The sequence below is a fragment of the Elephas maximus genome, chromosome 17, assembly GCF_024166365.1.
Source record: "Elephas maximus indicus isolate mEleMax1 chromosome 17, mEleMax1 primary haplotype, whole genome shotgun sequence".
NCBI lineage: Eukaryota > Metazoa > Chordata > Mammalia > Proboscidea > Elephantidae > Elephas > Elephas maximus.
Window position 1 is genome coordinate 88,221,831 of NC_064835.1, and position 22,795 is coordinate 88,244,625.

Consider the following 22,795-nt stretch of genomic DNA (forward strand, 5'->3'; position numbering starts at 1 on the left):
ACCATTCACAGGGGAGGCAGAGCCAAAGTGACCCTCAGAAGAGAGGGTGTGGGGAGTGAGCCAAGGGCTGAGGAAAGCAGCCACCAACTGCCCACCTGAGGGCAGAGAAGTGCCTGCTAGGGAGGGTGAGCAGGTACTTGTACAGCACAGAGAGGCTTTCCAGGCGGAGGATGCGGGATGTGAGAAGTCCTGAGGGACACGTGGCAGTGAGAGTGAGGAAGGACTGGAATGGGCCTGCCCCAGGCCTTCAGGAGGCCTTTCCAAAGCACCCCTCCCCCTACCCCCTCAGGAGGCCTTCCTTGCCTGGAGCCTGGTTGTCCCACAGCCTCCTCACAGGTGTCTGCTCCAGCCACTCCCCTTTCCAGTCTGTCCTGTTGGGTGGATCTCTCCTGACACACCTTCAAAGGGCCTGCCCTCACCCCCACAGCCACCCACATAAGTCCACAGGCTCCCTTTCCCAGCTTCTCCTCAACACGACCCACCCCAGCCCTGCCTGCTTTTCTGGGCCCTCCTCCCAGGCCAGAGCCCACCCCTCCCTCTGCACAAAGCTTTGACCCTGGGAGCCCCCATTAGTGAGAGCTGATAGTCCGCGTAGCTCAGACTCTGGCTGCTGTGCTGGGAATAGACTGTGGGTGGCGGGAGGAAGTTGGGAGGCCAGCTAGGAGGCCATTGCAGTAATCCTGGTGAGAGACATGGCGTTCTGGCCTGGGGAGCTGGCAGAGCAGGTGCTGAGAAGTAGACAGATTGTAGATGGACTTCCCAAGCACAGCCAGCAGAATGTGAACAGTGAGAGGAGGAGGCAAGAAGCATGCAGGGTCTGTGGGGATGCCCATTACTGAGCCAGGAAGGATGCAGGTGGAGGAGGCTCGGGGCGGGGAGCGGAGTCAGGAGCTGGTTTCTGGACACACTTATCCCAGCCCACCTCTTGCAACACAGCAAACCTCATGTCAGACCATGTCTTCCAGTTTGGGGTTTGGAAAACTTGGGCCCCAGATGGCCTATATCAAGGAGGATAACGCTTTGCATCTGCTAGGGAAAGGTTAACTGCGGTCCTGACCTGCTGTTCATTCATTTGTTCCTTCATTCATTCAGTCGACAGATATTTATTAAACGTATACCATGTGCCAGGCACTGTGCCAGGCTCTGAGGATAAAGCAAAACTGCCCTCCTGGTGTTTACATTCCAGTGAGGGAAGGAGGACACACATGATAAACAAGGAAATTACACAGCATGTTAGAAGACAATAAATGCTATGGAGGAAGAACAAGGAGTGGAGTTGGGTGAGGGGCCTGGCACGTATGGGGTGGTATGAGCTGCGGGGGTAGAGAGGGCGCTGGGGCTGCCCCCCTGAGAAGGTGGGACTGCAGCAAAGATGGCGGAAGGAGAGTATCTGGTCAGAAGACCCAGTCAGGGCCAGGGCTGCAGGGAGCGGCAGCAGGTCACCGTGGCTGGGGTGGGGGGTGCCAGGGCACAGTGGGAGAGGAACGTTCCCGGAGCTAAAACGGCCGGACCACCCAGGGCCTCGCTGACAGGAGACTTTTGCCTTCTCCCCTGGGTGAACAGGCGCTCTGCCGGCGTCAGGCCCGGAATGGGCCTGCTGAGTGGACATGCCTCGCTGGAATCAGTGTCTTCCTCTTGTCAGCAGAGCTGAGCAGCTCAGAGGCTGCTGGAGGGCCTCTTTCCCTGGTGATCACTTCCTCAGCGCCTGGGGGCATCTGCCCTCATCAGTGGGCTGAGTCTTTGCTGACACCTCTCTGCAGTAGGGTTGGGGAGGGTGCTGGTCAGGCTCCCGTCTCCCTGGGGCCCACAGGCCCCTGATCCCTGAGAGGGTGTGCCTGTGGGGGAGGGGCTGGCTGTGGTCACTCCAAGCGGGAAACAGAAGAAGATAAGCCCTCAGAAGACAGCGGGGCAGATGAGGAGAGGCACCCTGAAGCTGTTGCACGGAGTGAGGGGAGTGCACGGGGGCAAGGCAGGGCGGTTGCTGAGCCCTTTGTGGCCCTGCCCCCAGCTCCCATAGCTGGGCGTCTGAGGCCAGCAGCTGGGGTGAGCCCTGCCCTGGAGGAGGCCTGCTCGGGAGGAACGGGCTGCTGAGCCTGGCTCTCGCACATCTGGGAGCCCTCAACGGGCAGGGCTGTTTTGGAAAGTACTCCCCAGACTTCCGAGGCCAGAGCAAGGCAGGCAGGACTATGGTTCTAGAGACACTGGAGACGGTGCCTCTCTGGCCCAGAACTTTCCTCGTCCCCCTGCCACCTCCTCTCCTTCCCGTCCTAAGGGAGCAGTCACTGGGCTGAGCAGCTCTGGCTCACTTCCAGGAGCCTGATGCCTGGGGCCTGACTTACAGCCCTCAGCCCAGCTGTTGTTGTGAGACCCGGGCTGTCTGAGCCTGCAGCTGGCCACAGTGCTGAGCAGGTGTCTGCGGTGAATCACGGCGAGGAAGCCAGGTGTGCCAGGCAGGGCTGGGCTTCATCAGGCACCCAGGATGGGGGGCTCGGGCAAGCCCCACACCTGCCACATCTAAAGAGAGAGGGGCCTTTGTGAAGGGCCCCTGGTTCTGCGCCTTCACTCCTGCGTCTCCCCCACCCTAGGTTCCCTGTGGCCTGAGAGGAGCCAGGTGCCCAGAGCCTTCCTGTCTCCCCCCCACCCAGCCACGAGTTAACAGGCAGCTGGACAGTCCTTGCAGGGGCTAGACCAAGGCTGTCCCAACCAGGCGTATGGGTGGGCCGGAAGAAGCGGCAGGCTGTAGACATCTGGGTTTGTGCAGGCTACAGTCCCTTCCGAGAGGTCCACGTCCGGTTTGTTCAGAGACGGTGGGCAGTTTCTCCAAAAAAAAAAAAGGGTGGGGGGCCAGTGCAGGTGAAGGAGCTTGTAGATTAAGTGACATACCCACTGTCTTAGCTCTCTAGTGCTGCTATCGCAGGACCACCGCAAGTGGATGGCTCTAACAAAGAGAAATTTATTCTCCCCCAGTTTAGGAAGCTAGAAGCCTGAATTCAGGACGCTGGCTCCAGGGGAAGGCTTTCTCTGTCTCTTAGCTCTGGGGAAGGTCCTCGTTTCTTCAGCTTCTGTTTCCTGGTTTCTTGGAGATCTCCGTGTGGCTTGGCATCAGTCTTCCCACATCTCTGTTTGCTTCATCTGCTCATTTTACATCTTGTAAGAAATTGATTCAAAACACACTTTACGCTAATTCTGGCCATTAACATAGCAAAGACAACCCATTCCCAAGTGGGATTAGGACCACAGGCATAGAGTTTAGGATTTACAACACATTTTTGGAGACAATTCAATCCGTAACATCTACCAAATGTGGTGTGTGGACCTTGTGGGGAGAACCCTCGTTCGAACAAACCACCTGTAGAAAGGTATTTTTGAGACAGTCAGAAAAGTGAACACAGGTGTTAGGTGATGATAAAGAATTGGTAATTTTGTTGGGTGTGATAATGGTATTTCAGTTGTATGGGGAGGGGGGAATCCTTATCCTTTTCTGTTAGAAGCACTTCAGGGGTGAAATGTTACGATGTTTACATTTGCTTTAAAACACTCTGGAGAGAAGTTGGGGGGAGGGAGGGCTGGTGAAGGGGGGAGGAGAAGCGACGAAACGGGAAAGGTGGAACGATGGGGGCTTAGTTCCCTCTTCTTGCGTGTTTGTTTAAAATCCCCACAATAAGACATTAAATGAAGAGGTCGGGGTGGGAAGGAGAGTGGGCCCGCAGATGTGGGACCGCAGCCTGGGGTGGGAAGGGTCTTGCCCAGTGGCAGGGGAGACCCTGTCACCAGGCCTCTGTTTGTCCGTTTACTCCAGGAAGTGAACTAAGCCTCCAGCCAAAGGGGCACATCATAGCTCACCTCTCAAGGGAGTGCCAGGCACCATGCACGCCCGTGTGTGTGTGTGTCTGTATTTGTGTCTGTGTCTGTGTGAATGTGTGTGTGTGTGTTGTATGTGTGCGAGTGTGTGTGTGCGTTGTGTGAGGTGTGCGAGTGTGTGTGTGTGAGTGACCCTCCTGTCCTGGCGAGAAGGTGCCCCACTCGGCTCGGCTGCATCCTTCACTGAGAACATTCAGGCTCCCACAGGCTGATAGCTTCCTCCAGGTCACAGCTCTTAAGGGCAAGGTGGCTCTGGGTCTTGGAAGCCGGAGATCTGGCTGCAAAGCCTGCACTCTGACCTGAGTCCCCGGGTGCCCTGAGTGCTGGCTGCCGCCCTCTGTGAGTGACGGCTCCCTCCTCCTTCCCAGCTGTCTTCACTCAGCCAGCTCCTGAGCCTCATGAGGCCATCATCCCTCAGGCAGTACTTGAGCGCCAGCTCTGGGACCTCGCCACCCTGCCAGGAGCAACAGCCAAGGGCCGGTGCCGAGCTTGACCACAAGGTGAGCACATCCCGCCTCCACAGGGCACCCAGCGAGTAGCGGAGGAGAGCAGACACACACACCTCACAGGCACACAGGTCCTCACTGCTGCCAGTCCTCCAAACTGCCCCAGGGCCACGCGAGGCAGATACCAACAGGCCATCTTCCCACTGTGGCAAGGAGGTGTTCATTATCTCCCACAGCCTGTAATTAGCACCCATGCCCACACCCTCACAGCAGCACTGTGGGTGCTGGGTGCACAGGCCTGCTGGTTGAATGTGCGCCTCACCCTGCTGGTGTGTTTCACACATCGTTTACCACTGGCTGTAGCCCTGTTTGCTTGGGCTTCTTTCTCGGTTAGTCCGTAGCACAGTTCAGAGAGGATGCAGGAGCTGGACGCAGGTGTGGGTGTGGGATGGGTGCTTGAAGGAAGGGGAAGGGCCTGCCTCCACGTGAGATGCACGTTTTCCTAGGGTGGAGCTAGGTCTGACTGCCCTGTTTCTCTGTCATGGTTGTCACTGAGGCCAAGTCCTTGGCCTTTCCCCAGCTCTTCCTAATTGACTTCCCAGGCACTGCCCAGTGTTCCTGAAAGCCACGCTTTGGTGGGAGGGAGTCAGGAGCAGCGAGACGCCTGGAGGTTGTGGGGTTTGGAATGGTGTGGTCCGTGGGTTCCTGGGGTGACAGAGCAGGGATGGCGGCCTGGGGGCCTCAGAGTGGGAATCCCAAGCCTGGATGCCTGGGAGTTTTCCTATCCCTGGGGACTGGGGATGAAGACTGGAGATAAGGACCTTCCTAATTTAGGAAGCTCACAGAGGGTAAGTGTGGATGGTCCGGAAGTGTGACCTTTGGGCACCCTTGCGCAGATCAGATAAACGAATTAATTACTTAATGAACACAAATGAGCCGCCAAGAAGATAGGACGGTCCCCAGGTGTGTGCTCCTCTCTGGAACACGGAGGGAAGGGTATCTCTCAGCTGTGCCTGATATTAGTGCGTTTATAGGCTCCTGCCTTCCAGAGGAGGCCAAGCTGTCTGCCTGCTCCCTTCTCCTTTGCCAGGCATTTCCCAGGAAACCAGAGTCAGTTATGAAGGCCAACTCTGGTGCGTCCAGGCCTCTAGAAAGGAGGGTGGGGGTCAGCCCCTGGGGGGTGTGGCTAAGGGAAGCCAAGGCTGCTGGTCTGTCTGAACAGGGCACAGGTCAGCAGGCCTTGACCTGGGGAGGGGAGAAGGAAGAAGAAGGGGCGTGGTGGGAGAGAAAAGAAGAGGTTCATGCCTGGCCAAGTGTGACCTCCAGGCACCTTGGGGCCCCACCTGTGACCTCACCTGGCAGGGTGTTGTTACTACCGAGCCAGACGTCATTCATTTCAGTGCTCATCTGGTGGCAGAGGACATCTGTTCAACGCCCTGGGAAAAGAGGGGGATAAGTGGGCTGAGGGTATCTTTTTTTTAATAATTTTTATTGTGCTTTAAGTGAAAGTTTCAAATCGAGTCAGTCTCTCACACAAAAACCCATATACACCTTGCTACACACTCCAATTGGAGTAATTGACTCTCCCCCTAATGAGACATCCCGCTCTCTCCCTCCACTCTCTCTTTTCATGTCCATTTCGCCATCTTCTACCCCCCTCCACCCTCTCGTCTCCCCTCCAGGCAGGAGATGCGTTTCTTTCATTTTTAAACTGTTTTCATGCACATGAAGGAGGCCATGCAAAGCCTCCCCTGTTCAGCTGCCGTATAATGGCCTGTTTGGCATGGAAACACCGGGGTACCTCATGTCTTGGCTGTTGCTGTTCCTGGCTGCTACCGAGTTGGCCCCTGACTCGTGGGGACCCCATGCACAACACAGCAGAAAGCTGCCCAGCCCCGTGCCACCCTGTGCTCAGCTGCGGCTCAGACCATGGTGACCCAGCGGGTTTTCACTGCCTGATTTTTAGAAGTAGGTCGCCAGGCCTTTCTTCCTAGTTTGTGAAGCTCCTCTGGAACCCGTTCAGCGTTGCAAGAACCCACAAGCCTCCACTGACAGACAGGTGGTGGCTGCGCTTGAGGTGTGTTGGCTGGGAATCGAACCGGGGTCTCCTGCATGGAAGGCGAGAATTCTATCACTGAACCGCCCAGAGCATTTAACAGGGACAAGTGAGGCAGAGCGCCTTAGCTGCACCCTGGACCAGTAGCAGAGCAAGGGACAGGGCACTGCCCCTGGGGAGCAGGGAGGGCCTGGGAGGAGAGCTGGTGGGGTGCATGGGTGGTCTGCACAAAAGTAGTCAGGGGCCTGAGAAGCTAGAAATGGGGCGTGTTTTCCCCTTGGGCTGGGTTCTGCTCTGGCAGGGAGCGCTTGGTGTACAAGCACAGGCTCCCTACACCCCAGCCCCCTCCCACCTCAGCGGGGGACTCCTCGTTAGGCCTGAGCATGTTTCATCTTCAAAGGCGATCCGGCTACTCACCAGCCAAAAAGAGAGGCCGGCGTCATCTGCCCTGTTTTACAGGGTGCGGTGGTCTGGGATGCTGCCGGCCTTTCATCCCAAGAGCTCAGTCTCTTGACTTCTTTCTCCTCGAGGTACAGCGGGGAAACTGAGGCCAGAGTGAGGTCAGCCTGAGGTGGCCCAGCGTGGAGGAAAGGACACCTTTTCTAAGGCTTGGGACTGCTGTACTGGGCCACCTGCCTTGTGACACGCGCCCATCCCCCAGGCCCTGCTCACTCCTGTCTGGGAGATTTCCGGCTCAGCTTGAGGCTGTGGGGTCACAGCCCTCCTCCAGTCCTGCACAGCCAGTAAACACTTCTGCCAGGCTCCTCTCCTCCTTGTCTTCCCATCTCTTCACTCCCCTGGGAAGCTCCCAGCCTTCCACCCCCTTTCCTCGGCTCCACCCAGGCTAGGGTTGCTGCTCCTCAGTACCCAGAATAGGACTTTCTCTCTCACTGATCCTGTGCCTTCCCAGTCCTCTGTTTACCTGTCTGTAAACCTCCAGCCAGACTGTGGGCTCAGACTCGGTCTCTCAGCTTTGCATTTTATGTTTGGCACTTGATGACTGTTGAATGAATGAACACATGAGTGAATGAATGAGTTCAATTTTACTCCCTCTCTGGGAGTCCTTGGGTAAAGCAGTTAAGCACTCCAGACCGAAAGGTTGCCAGTTCGAACCCACCCAGAGGTTCCTTGGAAGACCGGCCTGGCACTCACAAGCCTTGAAAACGCTCTGGAGCATTCTTTTTCCACACATGGGGTCGCCATGAGCCAGAATTGACTCGAAGGCAGCTAACAACAACAGCAGCTTTCTTCCACCCTGATGGGGCCTTCCACTCTCCTGCCCAGTCCAGAAATCTCCCCCGTGTCCAACCAATCCTTGTTGGGCTGAGGCCTTAAGGGTGTGTGGCCTGGGTTTCTCCAGTCGGGTGCCCAGAGTACAGAGAGGTTACCTGGATATAAGAAGACCGATCACAGCGCATTGTTTGTAATTATAAGCTAGGGAGATCCCTTCCTGGGAAAGCTAACCACCAAGTACTTTAACAAAAGAAGCAGCAATGCCCTGCTACAGCTGGGCAGGTGGAGGTGGGGGGCTCCTGGGCCTGACTGTCCCAGCAAAGCCACCTAGCAAATCACTGCAGAATTCTGTGGAATTTAAGAACCCTGCTTCCTAGGGAGGGTTCCTGCTGTTTAGAATACTTTTAGCATCTTAAAGTGCTCTTGAATAAAGAGAATGTTGGATGAGCCCCATGGTGGTGGTTGTGCTTGCCAGGTTTGAGCTGGGCTCTCAGAGAAGAGAAAACATCGAGGTCAGAGTGAGCTCTGGATGTCTCTTACAGCCCAGGGAGGGGCAGGTGCCCTTTTTGGCTGAGAGAGGTGGGAGAGGATGTTTTAATACTGAAGGAAGTCCGAGAGATAACCTCCAAGTGCTTCCCTTTGGTCTGTGCAGGAGACCAGCACCACCTTCCCAGGACTCGGTTTGTGGCCTCTGTTCTCCGCCTGCCCCCCTACCGCGCCCCCCATTGAGGCAAACATTGCAACACTTGGTTCCACATATCCGTCTCCCCAGAGCCACCAGCTCAGCCCTCCAACCCAGAACCAGGCTTTTCCTGGGGCGTTTTGTTTTCCTTTAGCTAAGATTTTGCTCAGTTATGTTCTACCCAACCTCAGGGAGCCCCTGGTTGGTGCAAATGGTTAACGTGCTTGGTGGCCAGTGAGTTTGGAGTCCGTTCAAAGAAGCTTGGGAGGAAAGACCTGGCTTTCTGCTTGTGAAAAGTCAGCCGTTGAAAGCCCTATGGAGGTAGCTCTACTCTGACATACATATAGGGGGTCGCCGCGAATTGGAATCAACTCAACGGCAACCAAGACCGAGACTGGATCCAGTCTCCAAGTCAGTCCATTCCCTTTTATCGGTATTATTGATGTTTTGTTCTTGTTAAACCTGTCGTTCTGAATTTTGTCCTTTATCTTATGTTCTAGCTGTTTTCTACTTTGCACTGTCTTCTGCCTTATGCTGTGTTAATAGGGTTTTCTTTGTTCTGTTTTTTTTGTCCCCTCTCCCTCCTTCCCCAGAGGGATTTCGAAACTATAACCCAAAAAAAAGAAAAAAAAATCCACACCCACTGCCGTCAAGTCAATTCTGACTCATAGTGACCCTGGTAGGACAGAGTAGAGCTGCCCCATAGGGTTTCCAAGGAGTGCCTGGTGATTTGAACTGCCATCCTTTTGGTTAGCAGCCATAGCTCTTAACCAACGGTGCCACCAGGGCTCCTTGGAAAGTACAGAGAACCATAATCTTTATGGTGGAACCTAAACCAAAAAAAAAAAAAAAAGTGGGTTTTTGTTTAGCTTTTCCCTAGCTTGGTTAAATTTGGGAACTTTGAGGAGGTTGATGGTCTCCCACAATGTGGAAAGAAAACTAAGGGAGAAAGCCCTGGAGTTGGGGCAGAATTGAGGTGCCGGGAGCCTGGCTCCTATCTCCCCCGCCTGCTGCCCGTCATAACCAGACAAGCATGCTGATGGGACACACTGGCTGCGGGTCAGTGAGGGTCTCAACCTCTGTGAGAGCTCACTTGTTCCACCTGGGCTCCAGCTGCAGGCAGCCGATGAGTCCAGGCCAGACGGCTGTCCAGTGGCTGCAGACAGCCTCTCCTCAGTGCACACCGTGTCTTGGCCCCTGGTCTCTGCACTCCCATGGCTTGGAGATGGCTCGTTTACTGGAGGAGAAGCCGTCTTTGTAAAGAGTTGATTTTATGGGGAGCAGCACGTGCTCCTATGTTTAGGTGGTGCTCTGGTGTAAAACCCGCCCATGAGGCTGCTAAGCTCACCCCAGGTGTCTTTGCACGTTTTGTTCACAGCGCGTGGGTCTGCCGTGTGTTTGTGTGCGAGCGCTCACATGCATCCCCTGGGTGTCTTTGTGGTGTGCCCCTGTGTGTTCATAGAGCCGGCAGACTAGTTTTACTGCTTTTCCCCTGCTGTGGCTGTCTTGTCGCTGTGCTTGTTGGGTGGCCCTGCCAAGAGCACTGTTCAGTGACTGGGGTGTGGTTTGGATGGGTTGTGGGGGGAGGCAGGTCTCTCCCTGGGAGCTGGGCAGGGAGGGTGTTGCCGTCCGTGGTGGCTGGGCGCTTGCCTTTGCCCCCTCTCCTTAGCACACTCAACACCCTCACCAGCAACGGAACGGGTTTCCCTCGGATTTGGCTCATGCAGAGCCTTCCCTTGGCCTGTGGCACCCAGAAAGCTGTGTGGAACCAGCCCCTCCTGGCCCCCACTCTGCCTCCCCCCGAACATGCCTGTTTCTGTACGTCAGGGCTTGGGACCTCGGTAAGGCCAAGGTTAGAAGGACTGGCTTTGAGGAACTGAAAAAAACTATTCAGGACTCCTGGGTTCCTCCCCTGACAGATCTGGCTAGTCTGTGGTTGGTCGGCCCCTCCTCACTTCCTCTAAAGCTGAGGATCACCAGGCGTCTTCTGAAACAAACCTCAAAGAGGTCGCCTCTGGGAAGATGACCTAAGGGGAGAGGAGAGAGAGATCTCTGAACTGGCCTCACATCACACCCACAGGAGCAGCTGGTGAGCCTCCTCAGAGCCAGAACTTGTGAGGAGTCGAAGGCTAAGCAGGGCCCAGGGCACTGTTGTTTGGGTCCCAGGAATTCTGGCTTCTTTGTGAGTGTAGGAGCAGGGGCTGAAGTGACAGAGTAAAGACGGGAGGACAGGCCTTGGATTCTTCAGGCAGCTTTTGTTCAAACCCAGCCCACCTGAAGGGTCCAGCCTCTGGGCCTGCTCTCTGCCCTGCTGCAGCCCAGGCCTCCCCCAGGGGTTAGTCCTTATGGACTCACTCAGTATGTCTGACTTAGCCCTGGACCTCAATCTCTTTGTCGTTCCAGTCCTCCCGGATAACTCTCTGGATTTGTCTTCCTCCCATTCTTATTAGGTGCCATCGAGTCCATTTTGACTCATCGTGACCCCATGTACAACGGAATGAAACACTGCCTGGTCTTGTGCCATCCTCAAAATCGTTATACTTGAGCCCATTGTTGCAGCCACTGTGTCAATCCATCTCATTGAGGGTCTTCCTCTTTTTCACTGACCCTGCACCTTGCCAGTCATGTTGTCTTTCTCCAGGGACTGGTCGCTCCTGATCATTTGCCCAAGGTATGTGAGACGAAGACTTCCTATCCTCACTTCTAGGGAGCATTCTGGCTGTACTTCTTCCACGACAGATCTGTTCGTTTTTCTAGCGGTCTGCGGTGAAATCCTTATTCCCTAGCCCCTGGATCCCAGACCTCTGTCAGCTGGCCTTGCTTTAGTGAATCACACTTCAGCCTTCCTTCCGTTCCGAGCCAGCTGTTGTTGCTGCTGTTGTTAGTTGCTGTCCAGTCGATTCTGACTCATGACCATCCCATGTGTGCAGAGTAGAACTGCCTCGTAGGGTTTTCAAGGCTGTGACCTTTCGGAAGCAAATTGCCAAGCCTGTCTTGACAGGTGCCTCTGGGTGGGTTCGAATGGCCAGCCTTGCGGCCAGTAGTCAAGTGCTTAAGCATTTGTGCCACAGGGACCCCTCCAGGCCAGCCAGTCTCCTGGTTCACCTTCACAGAAGCCCTCCACCCCCATGTCCATGTCTGTGCCTCCTCCCTGGCCCCCACCTTTCTGATCACCTCCACTTCAGGGCCTGGCGCAGCCTTTGCCCGGCCCTCTTCCTGGCAGTTCCTAGCCTGTCTCCCCTCCTGTCCCCGAATTCTTACGGTCATGGCAACCTGTACTGTCAATCCTTGGCTTGTGCACAGATTGTTTCACGCGCCTGAACAGAGTCACCTTTGAGGGCTGGGTCCAGAGTCTTAGCTGGACCCCATTCCCCATGACCCCCATTGAAATGCCTCCCTTACCCCCAGCTCTGCCCACCCTGCCTCTTCTCCTTTCAGGCCTGAGCCAGCCCAGAGTGTGGGGAGAGGAACAGTCCCTTCCAAGTGAGGCATCTGAGCACCTTGAGCATCCGCTCCCAGCTGTACACCTGAGGGGGACCGGGAGCAAGTGTGTAAAGTCTCTCAGGCACTGTCCTCGGTCTTGAGGAACAGTTGCCAGGCAGACCATGGCCTTTTCAAGTGCTTTTGTGCTCACTGTCTTTTCTGTCCCTGCAGCCTGTACCTGTCCAGATTCTCAGTGACAGAATCACAAACCCTAACCCTAAAATGTCCGGGGGCAGCTCGTCAGGCCCTGCTGCATCCAGAGGCCGAACAGTGTCATGAAACCTCAGTTTTGCTCTCTTCACCTGTCCGCTCTGCCTTTTGGCACTGTTCACAGGCAGGCTGTCCCCTCATGGTGATAAGAAACTCCAGGTTTACATCCTACCCTCAGCAGCCCTAGCCAAGGGGACAGCAAGAGCTGCTGTCCTAGAGTTCTAACCAAAGTCCCAGAGTTGAGTCTCATTGGCTTGGCTTGGGTCACGTGCCCATCTCTAAGCCAATCACATCGCCAGGCTGGCATGCAGTGATTGGCCAGCCAGGGTCATGTGTCGTCCCCAGGAGTTAGGGCTGGAGTCACCACAGTGGAACAGTTTGAGCTAAGTGTGGAGGATGGAGGTTGGGACACTTGTACAAAGGAAGGGAATGGGTCCTGGGTACGCAGAAACCTCACATGCTCACAGCACCACCTTTCTTCAGCCGCTGGCAGTGGTCCCGCACTCTGATACCTGTGGGAATTATAAGGAGGGCAGTGCTTCCCAGGCTCCAGCTATGCCAACACATTAGGAGAGAATTTAGTGAGTGAGAAAGATAAGAGGGAAGAGGGAGGAAGCCCTTGCTTTTGAGGAAAGGCTGTTGTGAGGCCTCTCAGCCCTGGAGGGTGTCTGCCTTACAGCCTGGCTGGCCTTCAGCTGCCCCCCCACGCGGCACTGAGCGTGCACCCTTGCGCACTGATGCCCCTGTGCCCACGTAGACGTTGGTTGTCACAGGTGCACCAGGTAAGGACCTGTACCTCTCTGGGCCGCTGGCAGAGAGGTTTTCCTCGGGCTGGGTTTTCAGTCCAGACCCTCCTGGGGTCAGGGTTTCTAGTCTTAGCTGTTGGAGCAGGAGGAGCCAGCCAGTCCCTCCCTGCCGGTTGCTCCCCTCACCCACCACAGCAGGAAGGGAGAGAACGAGGGTGGGTTGGGCACAGGCTCTCCAGCAAGGTTTGCCTGTGACCCTTTACAAACAGGAGTGTGTCAGACACTCTGAGAGAACTTCCCTGCGGTGGGTGGTGGGTCCGCAGAAGCAAAAGCCCTCAACCTCCCCTGCCTTTGTCCCAGCTCCATCTCCTCCCCACCCAGCCCCACTCTGCCCTGGCCTCCCAGTCCCCTACCTGTCCCCAGTACCAGGAGCAGGGGCCAGAGCGCCCAGGGTCCAACCCCAAGTCCCCACAGAGTCCGACAGAGAACTCCACTCTAAGGGGCTCTTTAAATCCTCTCTCTCTGGGGAGGGAGAAGCGCAGGGAAGGGCCTGTATCCTGAGGAGATTAGGCTGTAGGTGCATGTGGACCCCTCCTCAGCAGAGACACCTACCTCTCTGCCAGCTGGGGCCTCCCTGATAGCAACTTTTCCATGCAGCTGAGCCGGAAGTCCTGTTCCTGCCAGATACTGCCAGCCTGTTTCCCATCACCCTAAATTGGCCTCCTCCCTGCACCATGTTTAGGGATTCCCCCCCCACCCCCCGCCCCGCCCCGTGCCCAGCCCGGCACTTTCAGTCACAGCTGGGTGTCCTGCCCTGTAAACCCCAAGCTGAGTCTGGCAGGCCCCGTCTGTGATGTCCACTCTCTGGCCTCTGTCCTGTGCCTTCAGGGACCCTGGGCCAGGAAGAAATATGCGTCACCTGCCTCATGTCCTAGTGGTCGTGTGTCCTCATTATTTCCCATTCACCGGGACTCACGCCTGATGATCTGTCCTGGTCAGAGTCACTTCTGACATCCACTTTCCTTTGGGACTAGCATTTTGGACGCAGCCCTCTGCTTGCTTCTTTAGTACACAGAAGGGTCCCTGGGGCACAGGAATGGCATGAGGAGGGTCCCTGGGGCACAGGAATAGCATGGTGAAGGGGTAGGCCATGCAGTTTGCTCAGAGAGGCAGAGAAGGAGTGGCATCCTAGAGAAGGCAGGTGGACCCAGGACGGGTCCAGATCAGGGTGGAACCCTGAAATGCATCGCCTTTTATCTTGTGTCCTGGCTGACACAGCAGCCAGAAGGGCTCTGGTGCTCTCACCAGGCATAGGCTCTTGGCCTGGGGCCTGCAAGTAGCCCTACTTCGGGATTACTCATTATTAATTATTGTTGTTGTTTGCCCAACCTGTGATGGAGTACCTTGACCATGCCCTTGGGGTGCAGGCTGAAAAGGACATGCCCCATCACCCTGGGTGAAGGTCCTCTGCTCCTTCCTCTCCTGTCTCTGCAAGACCTGTGGGCCCTTACTCTTTAGCTAGGAGAGCCCTGCTGGGTGACCTTGGCCGGCTTTAGGAATTCTGGTCTGCAGTGGCCTGAGGAAGACCAGCTCAGCTTCAGGCTTTCCCAGACTAGCTTAGGTCTGGAGCCCCTTGCAGCACATGTCTGCATCTAAGTGTCCCCGAGGGAACAGGCCCCCTGAGAGGACCCATGAGTGGCCATGACAGGACGAGGACAGAATTCTCCTGGGAGTTGAGAGTCAGTCTAAGCTGGCCTTCTGGGCGGCGCTGAGTTTATTCCAGCCAGGTTGTGGGTGAACGCGTGATCTCCAGGCCGGCCACCACCCAGAGCCACGTGAGCATGGGGTCCAGGCACCAAAGGCATTCAGGGTCAGCTTTGTGTGAGGTGATTCAGTCTCAGTCCTCCCCAGCAGGTGTCCTGGGTCGGTCCTGTTTCTTCCCCTCCACAGCAGCTGCCCCGCCAGAGCCTGGCTGGGCCCATCCCCACAGCATCCTTACGCCAACCCAACTGCAAGCTCTGCCATCCCCACCCTGCCTGGCAGCCTCCAGGTTTGGGAGAGTGGATTCTTGGTCATGACCTGAGGTGGGAGAACCCATAAAATTCTAGCCAGAGCAAATGGCTTCCTGGGAGAGGCCTCCCACCTCCTCCTGTCCTTCCTTTTTTATCACAAAAAGCCCAGGCTACAGCCAGCGCCCTTGGCATTGGATGTAGGGGAATTTCTCAGTGATGAAGCCCCTGGGAAGAGTGCACCCTTTCTCCCTTTTGTCTCATGGCAAAAGTGTTGCAAATGGATCCCACTAGACCCAGAAGACTTGGCTGGTGGTTCCTGGGGTCAGAACCAGCTGAACCAGAACAGGGAGATACTGACCTTCCCCCTCCCCATCCCTTTGGGTGACAAGTTCAGTAGGGTATCTCTTATCTCTCGCCTTCCTTGTCCTTCCCCAGGGGCCGGCCGGGGAGCCTGGAATAGGGTATGCTGTGCACAGCTTCTCAGAAGGGCCAGCCCTGCCAGAACGTCTGGGGAGAGTCCCAGAGATGGAGGCTGCGGGTCGCTGGCAGCGGCCACAGGGCATGGTTCCATTTTGTCAGTATTGGGTTCAGGCATGTCCCGTTCCTCGCCCTCAGACTCTGCCTCTCCCCCGAGTTGTTGACTGAAGTTTCCCAGGTCCCGTTTTCCATCGGGGGCTTCCCAGCCTCACTTGCACGCCTCCCAGCTGAGGGGAGCTGGGCGGTGCTGGCTGTGCTTTCAGAGCAGATCCTGAGCCCTGGGAAAGCTTAGCCCCCTCCTGTCCCGTCCTGTCCCGAGTCCTCTGCACTGCCCCTTCTCCCAGCCTGAGCCGCCCTGGGAGACTTGAAGCGGCCTCGGCTTGTGGAAGTACAGCCCTGCATTTCCCACGGCCCAGGGGTCCATGGTGTGGACGTGCATCAGCCCTGTCTCTTCTGCTTGGCCTCCCTGCCCTGAGCCTTGAAAGGGAAGACCGAGCAGGGTGTCTGTGTGGTACCAGCCGGGACAGGAACGGGCTTGCTGAGTTCAGGAATTGGTCACAGCAGGACTAGAGCAGGAAGTGCAGCTTGCACCTGGCAGTTTACCTCCTGGAGCTACAGCTACCGGGAACAGCCCCCTGGCTCTCCCGAGCCGGCCTCTGGGATTTTCCAAGGAAGGAGCAATTCTGCCTTCACCTCTGCTAATTTTTTGCTTTTCTAACCTTGACAAAAGGAGTTCTGGTGGCTCGGTGGTTAAGAGCTCAGTTGCTAAACTAAAGGTCAGCAGTTCAAATCCACCAGCTGCTCCTTGGAGACCCTATGGTGCAGTTCTACTCTGTCCTATATAGGGTTGCTATAAGTCAGAATTGACTCAGCGGCAACGGGTTTGTTGTTTTTTTTAAATCTTCACAGAAACAGGTCAGGGGAGAGGATTTTGGGGGAAGTTGGGGATTCCGATGAATCCACCCATCCGCCTGGTACGACTGTCCCCCTCAGTCAGGACAGGGGTCACATCCTCCCTGACCTCTCGTCACCTCCAGGACAGCGGGTCTCAGGGAAGGGAGGACAGTGGTTTGTGTGGACACATTCTATTCTATGCCAATAGCGAAGTCTTTCTTCAGAAGTCGCGCTGGGTCCCCAGCTGCCGACCTGGCTTCGACCCAGCCCCCGGTCTGCCACAGACAGAGCCATTAATGCCTAAAATTGAATCAGAGTCTCCCTAAAGGTCCCCCTTACTGAGGCCCCAACTCCAGGAATCACCCACAAATGTGTTGGAAAAGGTACAACCTTTCTTCCAAGCAGCGGGCAGATTTTTTTTTTTTCCGTTTGGAAAGACAACTTATAAACTACACTAACAGGGCTTTTGTTCATGACTACAATTTTCTTCTCACTACCCCCTGCCCCCCCCAAAAATAAAACATGCTCAGAATAGTTTTCCTGGGATTTTCCCTCCAGAGTCAATGCTGGGAATCACTATAAGAACGAGGTTGTGAAACCCGCATGCACGCAGACAGCCTTTTCTCTGTAAATCCCCAGAGCGGGCAGCTCAGGGCCCTGCACAGGGTAAACGTGCTGACAGATTTGCCCCTAGGGTACTCCTCCAGGGCAGCCCTCAAATCCTAAAGCACCCCCTCGCCAGGCCTCCCACTCCTCCTAGGCAAACAAGTTCTGTAGGCAGGGAGAGAGGGATGCCAGCAACCTCCCTACACTGACTGGCTTTGGTACCAATCCCAGGATGGCTCCTGTGAAGAGACCCTTTGAGCCCCTGGCTTTGTGCACCTCACACACAGCCTCTGAAATGCAAAGACCACCACCTCTGAGCCTCCAGGGCCACACAGCCACCGTCCCTTCTGCTGAGTGTTTACAAGTGAAAGTTGTAAGAGGTGCTGGGTGTCTGTCTCCTGGGGCCCATTCCAGGTTCAAGCCTTGCCGGGCTTTGCACCCCTTTCTCTTCCTCCTGGGTCTTCACACCAGCCCTCTGCAGATTGGCCCCAGGTGACTTTCACAGCCGTCCCCCTGCTCCAGCCCAGCAACCCCCTTGCCCTTGGACATTTTCTTTGGCATGCCTGCTGCATCTTACCACCAATCAACTTGTTCAAAGAAGGGCCTTGGTCTTGAGTACTCTGTCTCTTTGGGGTAACCACAGCTTGGTCATACTATCCCCTCACCATGTCCCCACCCCAACTCAGGCTGCTGATTGTCATTGGCAGTGTCACCTTAAACATTAAAAAAAGAAAAAAAACTTTAATTGTATTCTGGTTGTATAAGTAAAACACACACATTGTAGAGAAACAATCTTAAAAAGCAGAAAGGCGAAGGATGTCCTGTGATACCTACTTCCCAGGAGAGCTGCTTTCTTACTCTGGTGCAGTCTGTCCTACCAATGTGACCACATTCAGTCACCTGTTTCCCTCAACGCCCCCACATCCTCCCCCACAACGCAGCCTCCCTGCTGGACTGCCTTAAGGGGCCCAGACTGCCCTCTGTCCCGGCTTTGTGCTGTCAGCCCTGTCTCCAAGGTGCCCCCACCCTTAACTCCTGCTCTGGCCCATCCAGCCACCTGCCCGTCCCCAGACATGCCTGCCACTGTTCTGTTTTGTTGCATCAACCATTGGGATCCGTCTTGTGTTGTGATCTGCCTCACCCTCCCCTTCACCCTCACAGGACCAACTTTGCCTCAAATCCTCCTGTTCCTTGAGGCCTGTTCTACTCTCTCCTCTAGGGTCGCTATGAGGCAAAATCACTCGACGGCAACAGGTTTGGTTTGTTTGGGTTTTTTTTGAGTTTAGTAAAGGATCCCTGTGACCCAGTGGTTAAAGTGCTCAGCTGCTAACCGAGAGGTCGGCGGTTGGAACCCACGAGACGCTCCATGGGAGAAAGATGTGGCAGTCTGGTTCCATAAAGCTTTACAGCGTTAGAAACCCAGTGGGGGCAGCTCTACTGTGTCCTATAGGGTCACTATGAGTCGGAATCGACTGGACAGCAGTGAGTTTTTAGCTTAGTCACTTCCTCCCTAAAGCCTCCTCAGCTATACTCCCCCCACCACCACCACCAAAGCTAGTGGGCCCTTTCTCCTTTTGGTCCACAGGAAGCTAAGATTCAGTGTGTTATCCAAGTAATTGCCTTCTTAAAGCATCCTGTCTCCCTCTGATGCCTGAGTATGAGGGACTGTGTCTTCATCATGGTGCCTGGTCCACCTAGGCTCTCCATACAGACCTGTTGAGTGTCTGAATGAGCACCTATAATTCTTACCTGTGGAAGTGCAGTGAAGTCCCAGCACAAGCTTGAGCCTGTGTTATGAGAAGGGGACTGCAAAGATCGGAGTGAGTCGTTAAGCCTGTGGACCCTCCCCAAAGCAAGGCCAGGCTGAGGGGATGGGGAGTCCAGGGGAGCCCTGGAGCAGAATCCCCGGGGAGAGCAGTAGCAGCCTGTTAGCACACCGGCCTGGCCAGGTCACTGAGCTTTGGAGACCTGGCCGGTGGAGTAGGGGCTGCAGACGGGTTAGACCTTCCCAACCTCAGTCAGCACTCCCTTGGGGCACATCCTGGCGGGCTCTCCCCTCCGTGTCTTCTCTGTGCTGTTGTGTGCAGTGCCACCCAATGTGGTCAGCCTGTGGAGTCAGGCCATCTATGGGCCTGAGCTGTTGTGTTGAGTAGCAGGCTGCATCCCAGGCAGAGCAGGTGGTACTGGTGGGGAGGCCCAGGTGGCCTCCGTCCTCAGGGCTTTGCGCTGTGGTATTTGGGTTCAAGAAGGCAGCTCTTCTCTGTAGTGCCAAGCTGGGTACCCTCAAACGGCTCAGCCTCCTGGGTCTCCATAAAGAGGCTTCTGCCGTTTCTGGGGTACCACCTGCCTCAGAGCAGGGGAAGGCAGTGGGGAACGTTTTGGGGCTGGTTCTGAGCTCAGGCCCCATTATCACCAACGTTGGGCCCTGTTGGCGGTCTCTGGAGCCTGTCTCTCCTATCCCAGCTCAGCCTCAGAGCTGGTTATCTGCCACGGGCACAATTGTAGGGTGGTTTTCTGCTACCCTCCCTATCTTAGAGGTAAGGAGTATGACAAGGCAGCAGGAACCTCTGAATGGGGGAGGGGAGCGTGCACTGACACCCTCACATCAGGTACCCCATCTCTCTTTGGGACACTCCATGTACCTCATTTTCTCCATACAGTGGGAGTTGTGTGCTGTGGAGTCAATTATGATTCATAGTGATCCTATACGAGAGAGTAGAACTGTCTCCATAGGGTTTCCTAGGCTGTAATCTTTATGGGAGCAGATCACCAGGTCTTTTCTCCTGCAGAGTGGCTGGTGGGTTCAAACCTTGGACCTTTTGGTTAGCAACTGAGCGCTTAACCATCATGCTACCAGGGTTCCTTATACAGTAAGAGGGTGTTCTGTGAATGAACGGATAACAACAGAGCCCAGGGATACCCTGGGATCACACCATTCTCTGATCAGGTGAAGGTGGCCCGTGTCCTGTTTTTGCCCCTGTCCCGTGGGCATGAGCGAGTAGCTAGGGAGGGTGTATAACTGCTCAATGCAAAACACCTGCCATCTGTTTCCCTCTGTCCACCCACCTTATGTCAGCGTGACTGGACTGCCCAGAGCGGGTTGTGCATACGTCTCTGCAGGTGGAGTCCTGCTGAGGGGCTGTGGACTCTGGGAGACGTGCGTTCAGGGTCCATGGTCCCACACAGGGGGCTCCTCTTTCAAGTCACACAAAGGATCCACACGGGCTAGCAGCTCCCAGTCACAGTGGCCACAGCTGTGTGCGACACACGGAACAGAGACCACAGAGACTGTGCAGAGGGTCAGAGTGGACGGACTCCTCTCCCCAGTGGGCCTTCTCTTGGGGAGGCCCAGGGCTAGGAGCTAGTGTGGGTTTTGGATGGCAGAGAGGTCTTTGGATGGAAAAGAGGTGGTCATTCACTCATCAGAGGGGTGGGGGATTCACACCACTGAGCTGGGGGGCTCGTAGCCCCACGTACCCAGGCCCTCCTTGAAGGTGGCTCCCAGGGAACTGTTACTGGAAGCCCAGTGGTGGAGTGAGCCCCAGGCCTGAGAGCGAGGACTCTGGAGGTGAAGGAGAAGATGGCTCTGCTGTGGCAGACTTAGAGAAGCCTCCCCCACTGTATTCCCTCCCCAGGCCTGCTACCTGTGCCACAGCCTGCTGACACTGGCCGGGGTGGTGGTCAGCGCCCAGGACATCACCCCAGACCAGTGGGTGAGTCTCCCAGAGACTGGTGTGGGGGGAGGTAACCTGCTGTGTCTTCCCCACCAGCAGCATGGGATCACCCGGGATGGTGCCAAGCCTGCTGTTGGAGCTTCAGAGCGGGAGGCTGAGGAAGAAGTGGGCCAAGGATAGCCAGGGTCTCTCCCTCTTTCCAGGGTCCCACAAGGCGTTCCCAGGGGATACTGACCTGTGCCCCCAGCAATTGCCTTGACCCTCCCCTCCCTTTCCTGCCCAGCCTTCTTGCCGGACTTCTGAGTGGTCACTCAGATACATCCATTTCTTTCTCTGGCTTTGTCCCCCCTCCACACTTCGGGTGCAGCTGGCTCATGCCACATGCCCCCACGGCCCTGCCTCCGCAGGGGGAGCTGCAGCTGCTGGGCGTGCAGTTGGATCGCCACATCAGCACCCATATCCGGGAGAGCCCCCAGGCCATGCACCGGACCAAGCTCAAGGACCTGGCCACCCAGACCTACATCCGCTGGCAGGAGCTGCTGGCCCACTGCCAGCCCCAGGTGGTGCTCCCCCACGTCCCCATGCCTGGGAGGGGAGGGAAGTGGTCAGGCAGGGCTGACCAGAGCCGGCAGCGGGTCCACCCCCACTGCAGCTGCTGAGCTCCTGGCGGGAGAGGGGGCAGTTGGGAGGATGGAGATGCTTGGGGAACCTTCATTTTTCTTATCAAGAATCAAATGCCCAGCATGGGGGTGAGTGAGGGGACGGAGAGGAGCCCACTCTTAAGCAAATGCAGAGAAACTTAGCCCTGGAGAGGGAAGAGCCTGGGCCAGGAGCACCCATTTGTTGTGAGCAGTGCCAGGAAGGGGCACCAGAGCCACCAGCTGTCCACCCTCTGCCCGCTTGTCCTGCAGCCCTGAGGCTGGCCTCTGACTCTGCTACAGAAACTCTCACTCCAGGCTGCCCTGGTCCCACCCCGCTTCTGAGAACAACCTTCACACCCTCAGTATTCTCCACGTCCAAAGCCAAGCCCACTGCCATTGAGTCGGTTCCAACTCATAGCAACCCTATAGGAGAGCGTAGACCTGCCCCATAGGGTTTCCAGGGAGCAGCTGAGCTCTTAACCACTACACCACCAGTATTCCCTAGGTAGCAATAAACCAAAAACTTGTTGCTGTCATCAGTTCCAACCCACAGCTAACATTTATTGAATGCAGACCCTTTTCTGCACAAGCTGTCATAACCCGCACGGCATTGTTATCATCCCCACTTCACAGACAAGGAAGCTGAACAGGGGCTGAGAGGCTCAGGAGCTTGCCCTGTTACACAGAAGCAGGGCTCGAAGCCAGTGTGATTGCAGAGCCTGCCTGCTGAACCACAACTCAGCTCCTGCTCTGACCCCTGCTCTGGCCTTGGTCCTCCCCGCTGGACCAGCTGGCCTGAGGGAGCTTCCCTCTCTGAGCCCCTGACCCTGGACTGAGGGGAGCTGAGTCTGGGGAGAGCCATTTCTTCATCCCGCACCCCAGGGCTTCTCAGCCTTCGGCTTGCCTTCTTCCCCTCCGACCCCTCTCTCCTTGTCCTTCCCCCTGTAACCTCTGACTTGGGACTGACATGTTGACCACAGGCTGTGGCTTGGGTCTCAGATTTCGCAAGTCTGTGAGAAAGCTGAACAAACCTCACCTCAGTCTCCCACCAGCCTCTGGTGGGAAACAGTGTGTTTGTCACGAAAAAGACGGAAAGTGGTCAGTGGCCCAGCACCACCTTTCTTTCCCACTCCGGGGGCCTGAGGGAGTCATGAGCAGCAGGCAACCCCAGCAGAGTGCTCATCTTTCTGTGGTCAAGTGGCCTGTTGACCTAGTGTGTCCGCACATGGGCTGGGAGACCCCGGGGCCTTGCTCACCAGCACCTGGCACAGAGGAGGTCTGTTGATGTTGCTGTTAGCAGCTGTCAGGTTGGCCCCTGACTCACCGTGACCCATGCATAACGGAACAGACCCATCCCTTGCCAGCCCCACAGCCGGATGCGGATCAGGCTGCTGTGATCCAGAGGAGGCCTGCAGTGGAAGGTGGATGGATGCTGGCGAGTCCAGGGCGCCTGAGGACTAAGTGGGTGCACCCGGGGCCCCAGCTCATTGTGGCCTATGTTTCTCTCTTTGCCGCAGGCCCAATATTTCTGCCCCTGGGAAGATATCTAAAGCAGGGTGGAGGCTGGCCCAGGGCTCCTGGCTAGGGCAGGAAATGAACAGGGCCCAGGGCACTAGAGGAAGCAGAAGCCAGAGGCCCACCAGATGCTGACCAGCCTGATGAAGCAAGAGCCTGCCTCCACCACTGCCCCTGGCCCCCACCTGGCAAGGAGCGTGGCCTCTCCAGCCTGACCCACCCCTCAGCTCTCCTTCCCTCCCAGTCATCTCTTTCCCAA

General features: G+C 56.2%; 1 protein-coding gene across 1 annotated transcript in view; it reads left to right on the forward strand.

The window, feature by feature from the left end:
- The window catches only part of FAM178B (family with sequence similarity 178 member B), a 98,093-nt gene extending 75,515 nt beyond the window's left edge, over positions 1–22,578 (forward strand). The window contains exons 13-16 of the mRNA XM_049856375.1: positions 4,230–4,361; positions 20,342–20,419; positions 20,788–20,940; positions 22,539–22,578. Of these exons, the coding sequence (XP_049712332.1) occupies positions 4,230–4,361; positions 20,342–20,419; positions 20,788–20,940; positions 22,539–22,571 (396 nt within the window). The 3' untranslated portion in view covers positions 22,572–22,578. The remainder of the gene's footprint in view (positions 1–4,229; positions 4,362–20,341; positions 20,420–20,787; positions 20,941–22,538) is intronic.
- Positions 22,579–22,795: the final 217 nt, after the last annotated feature.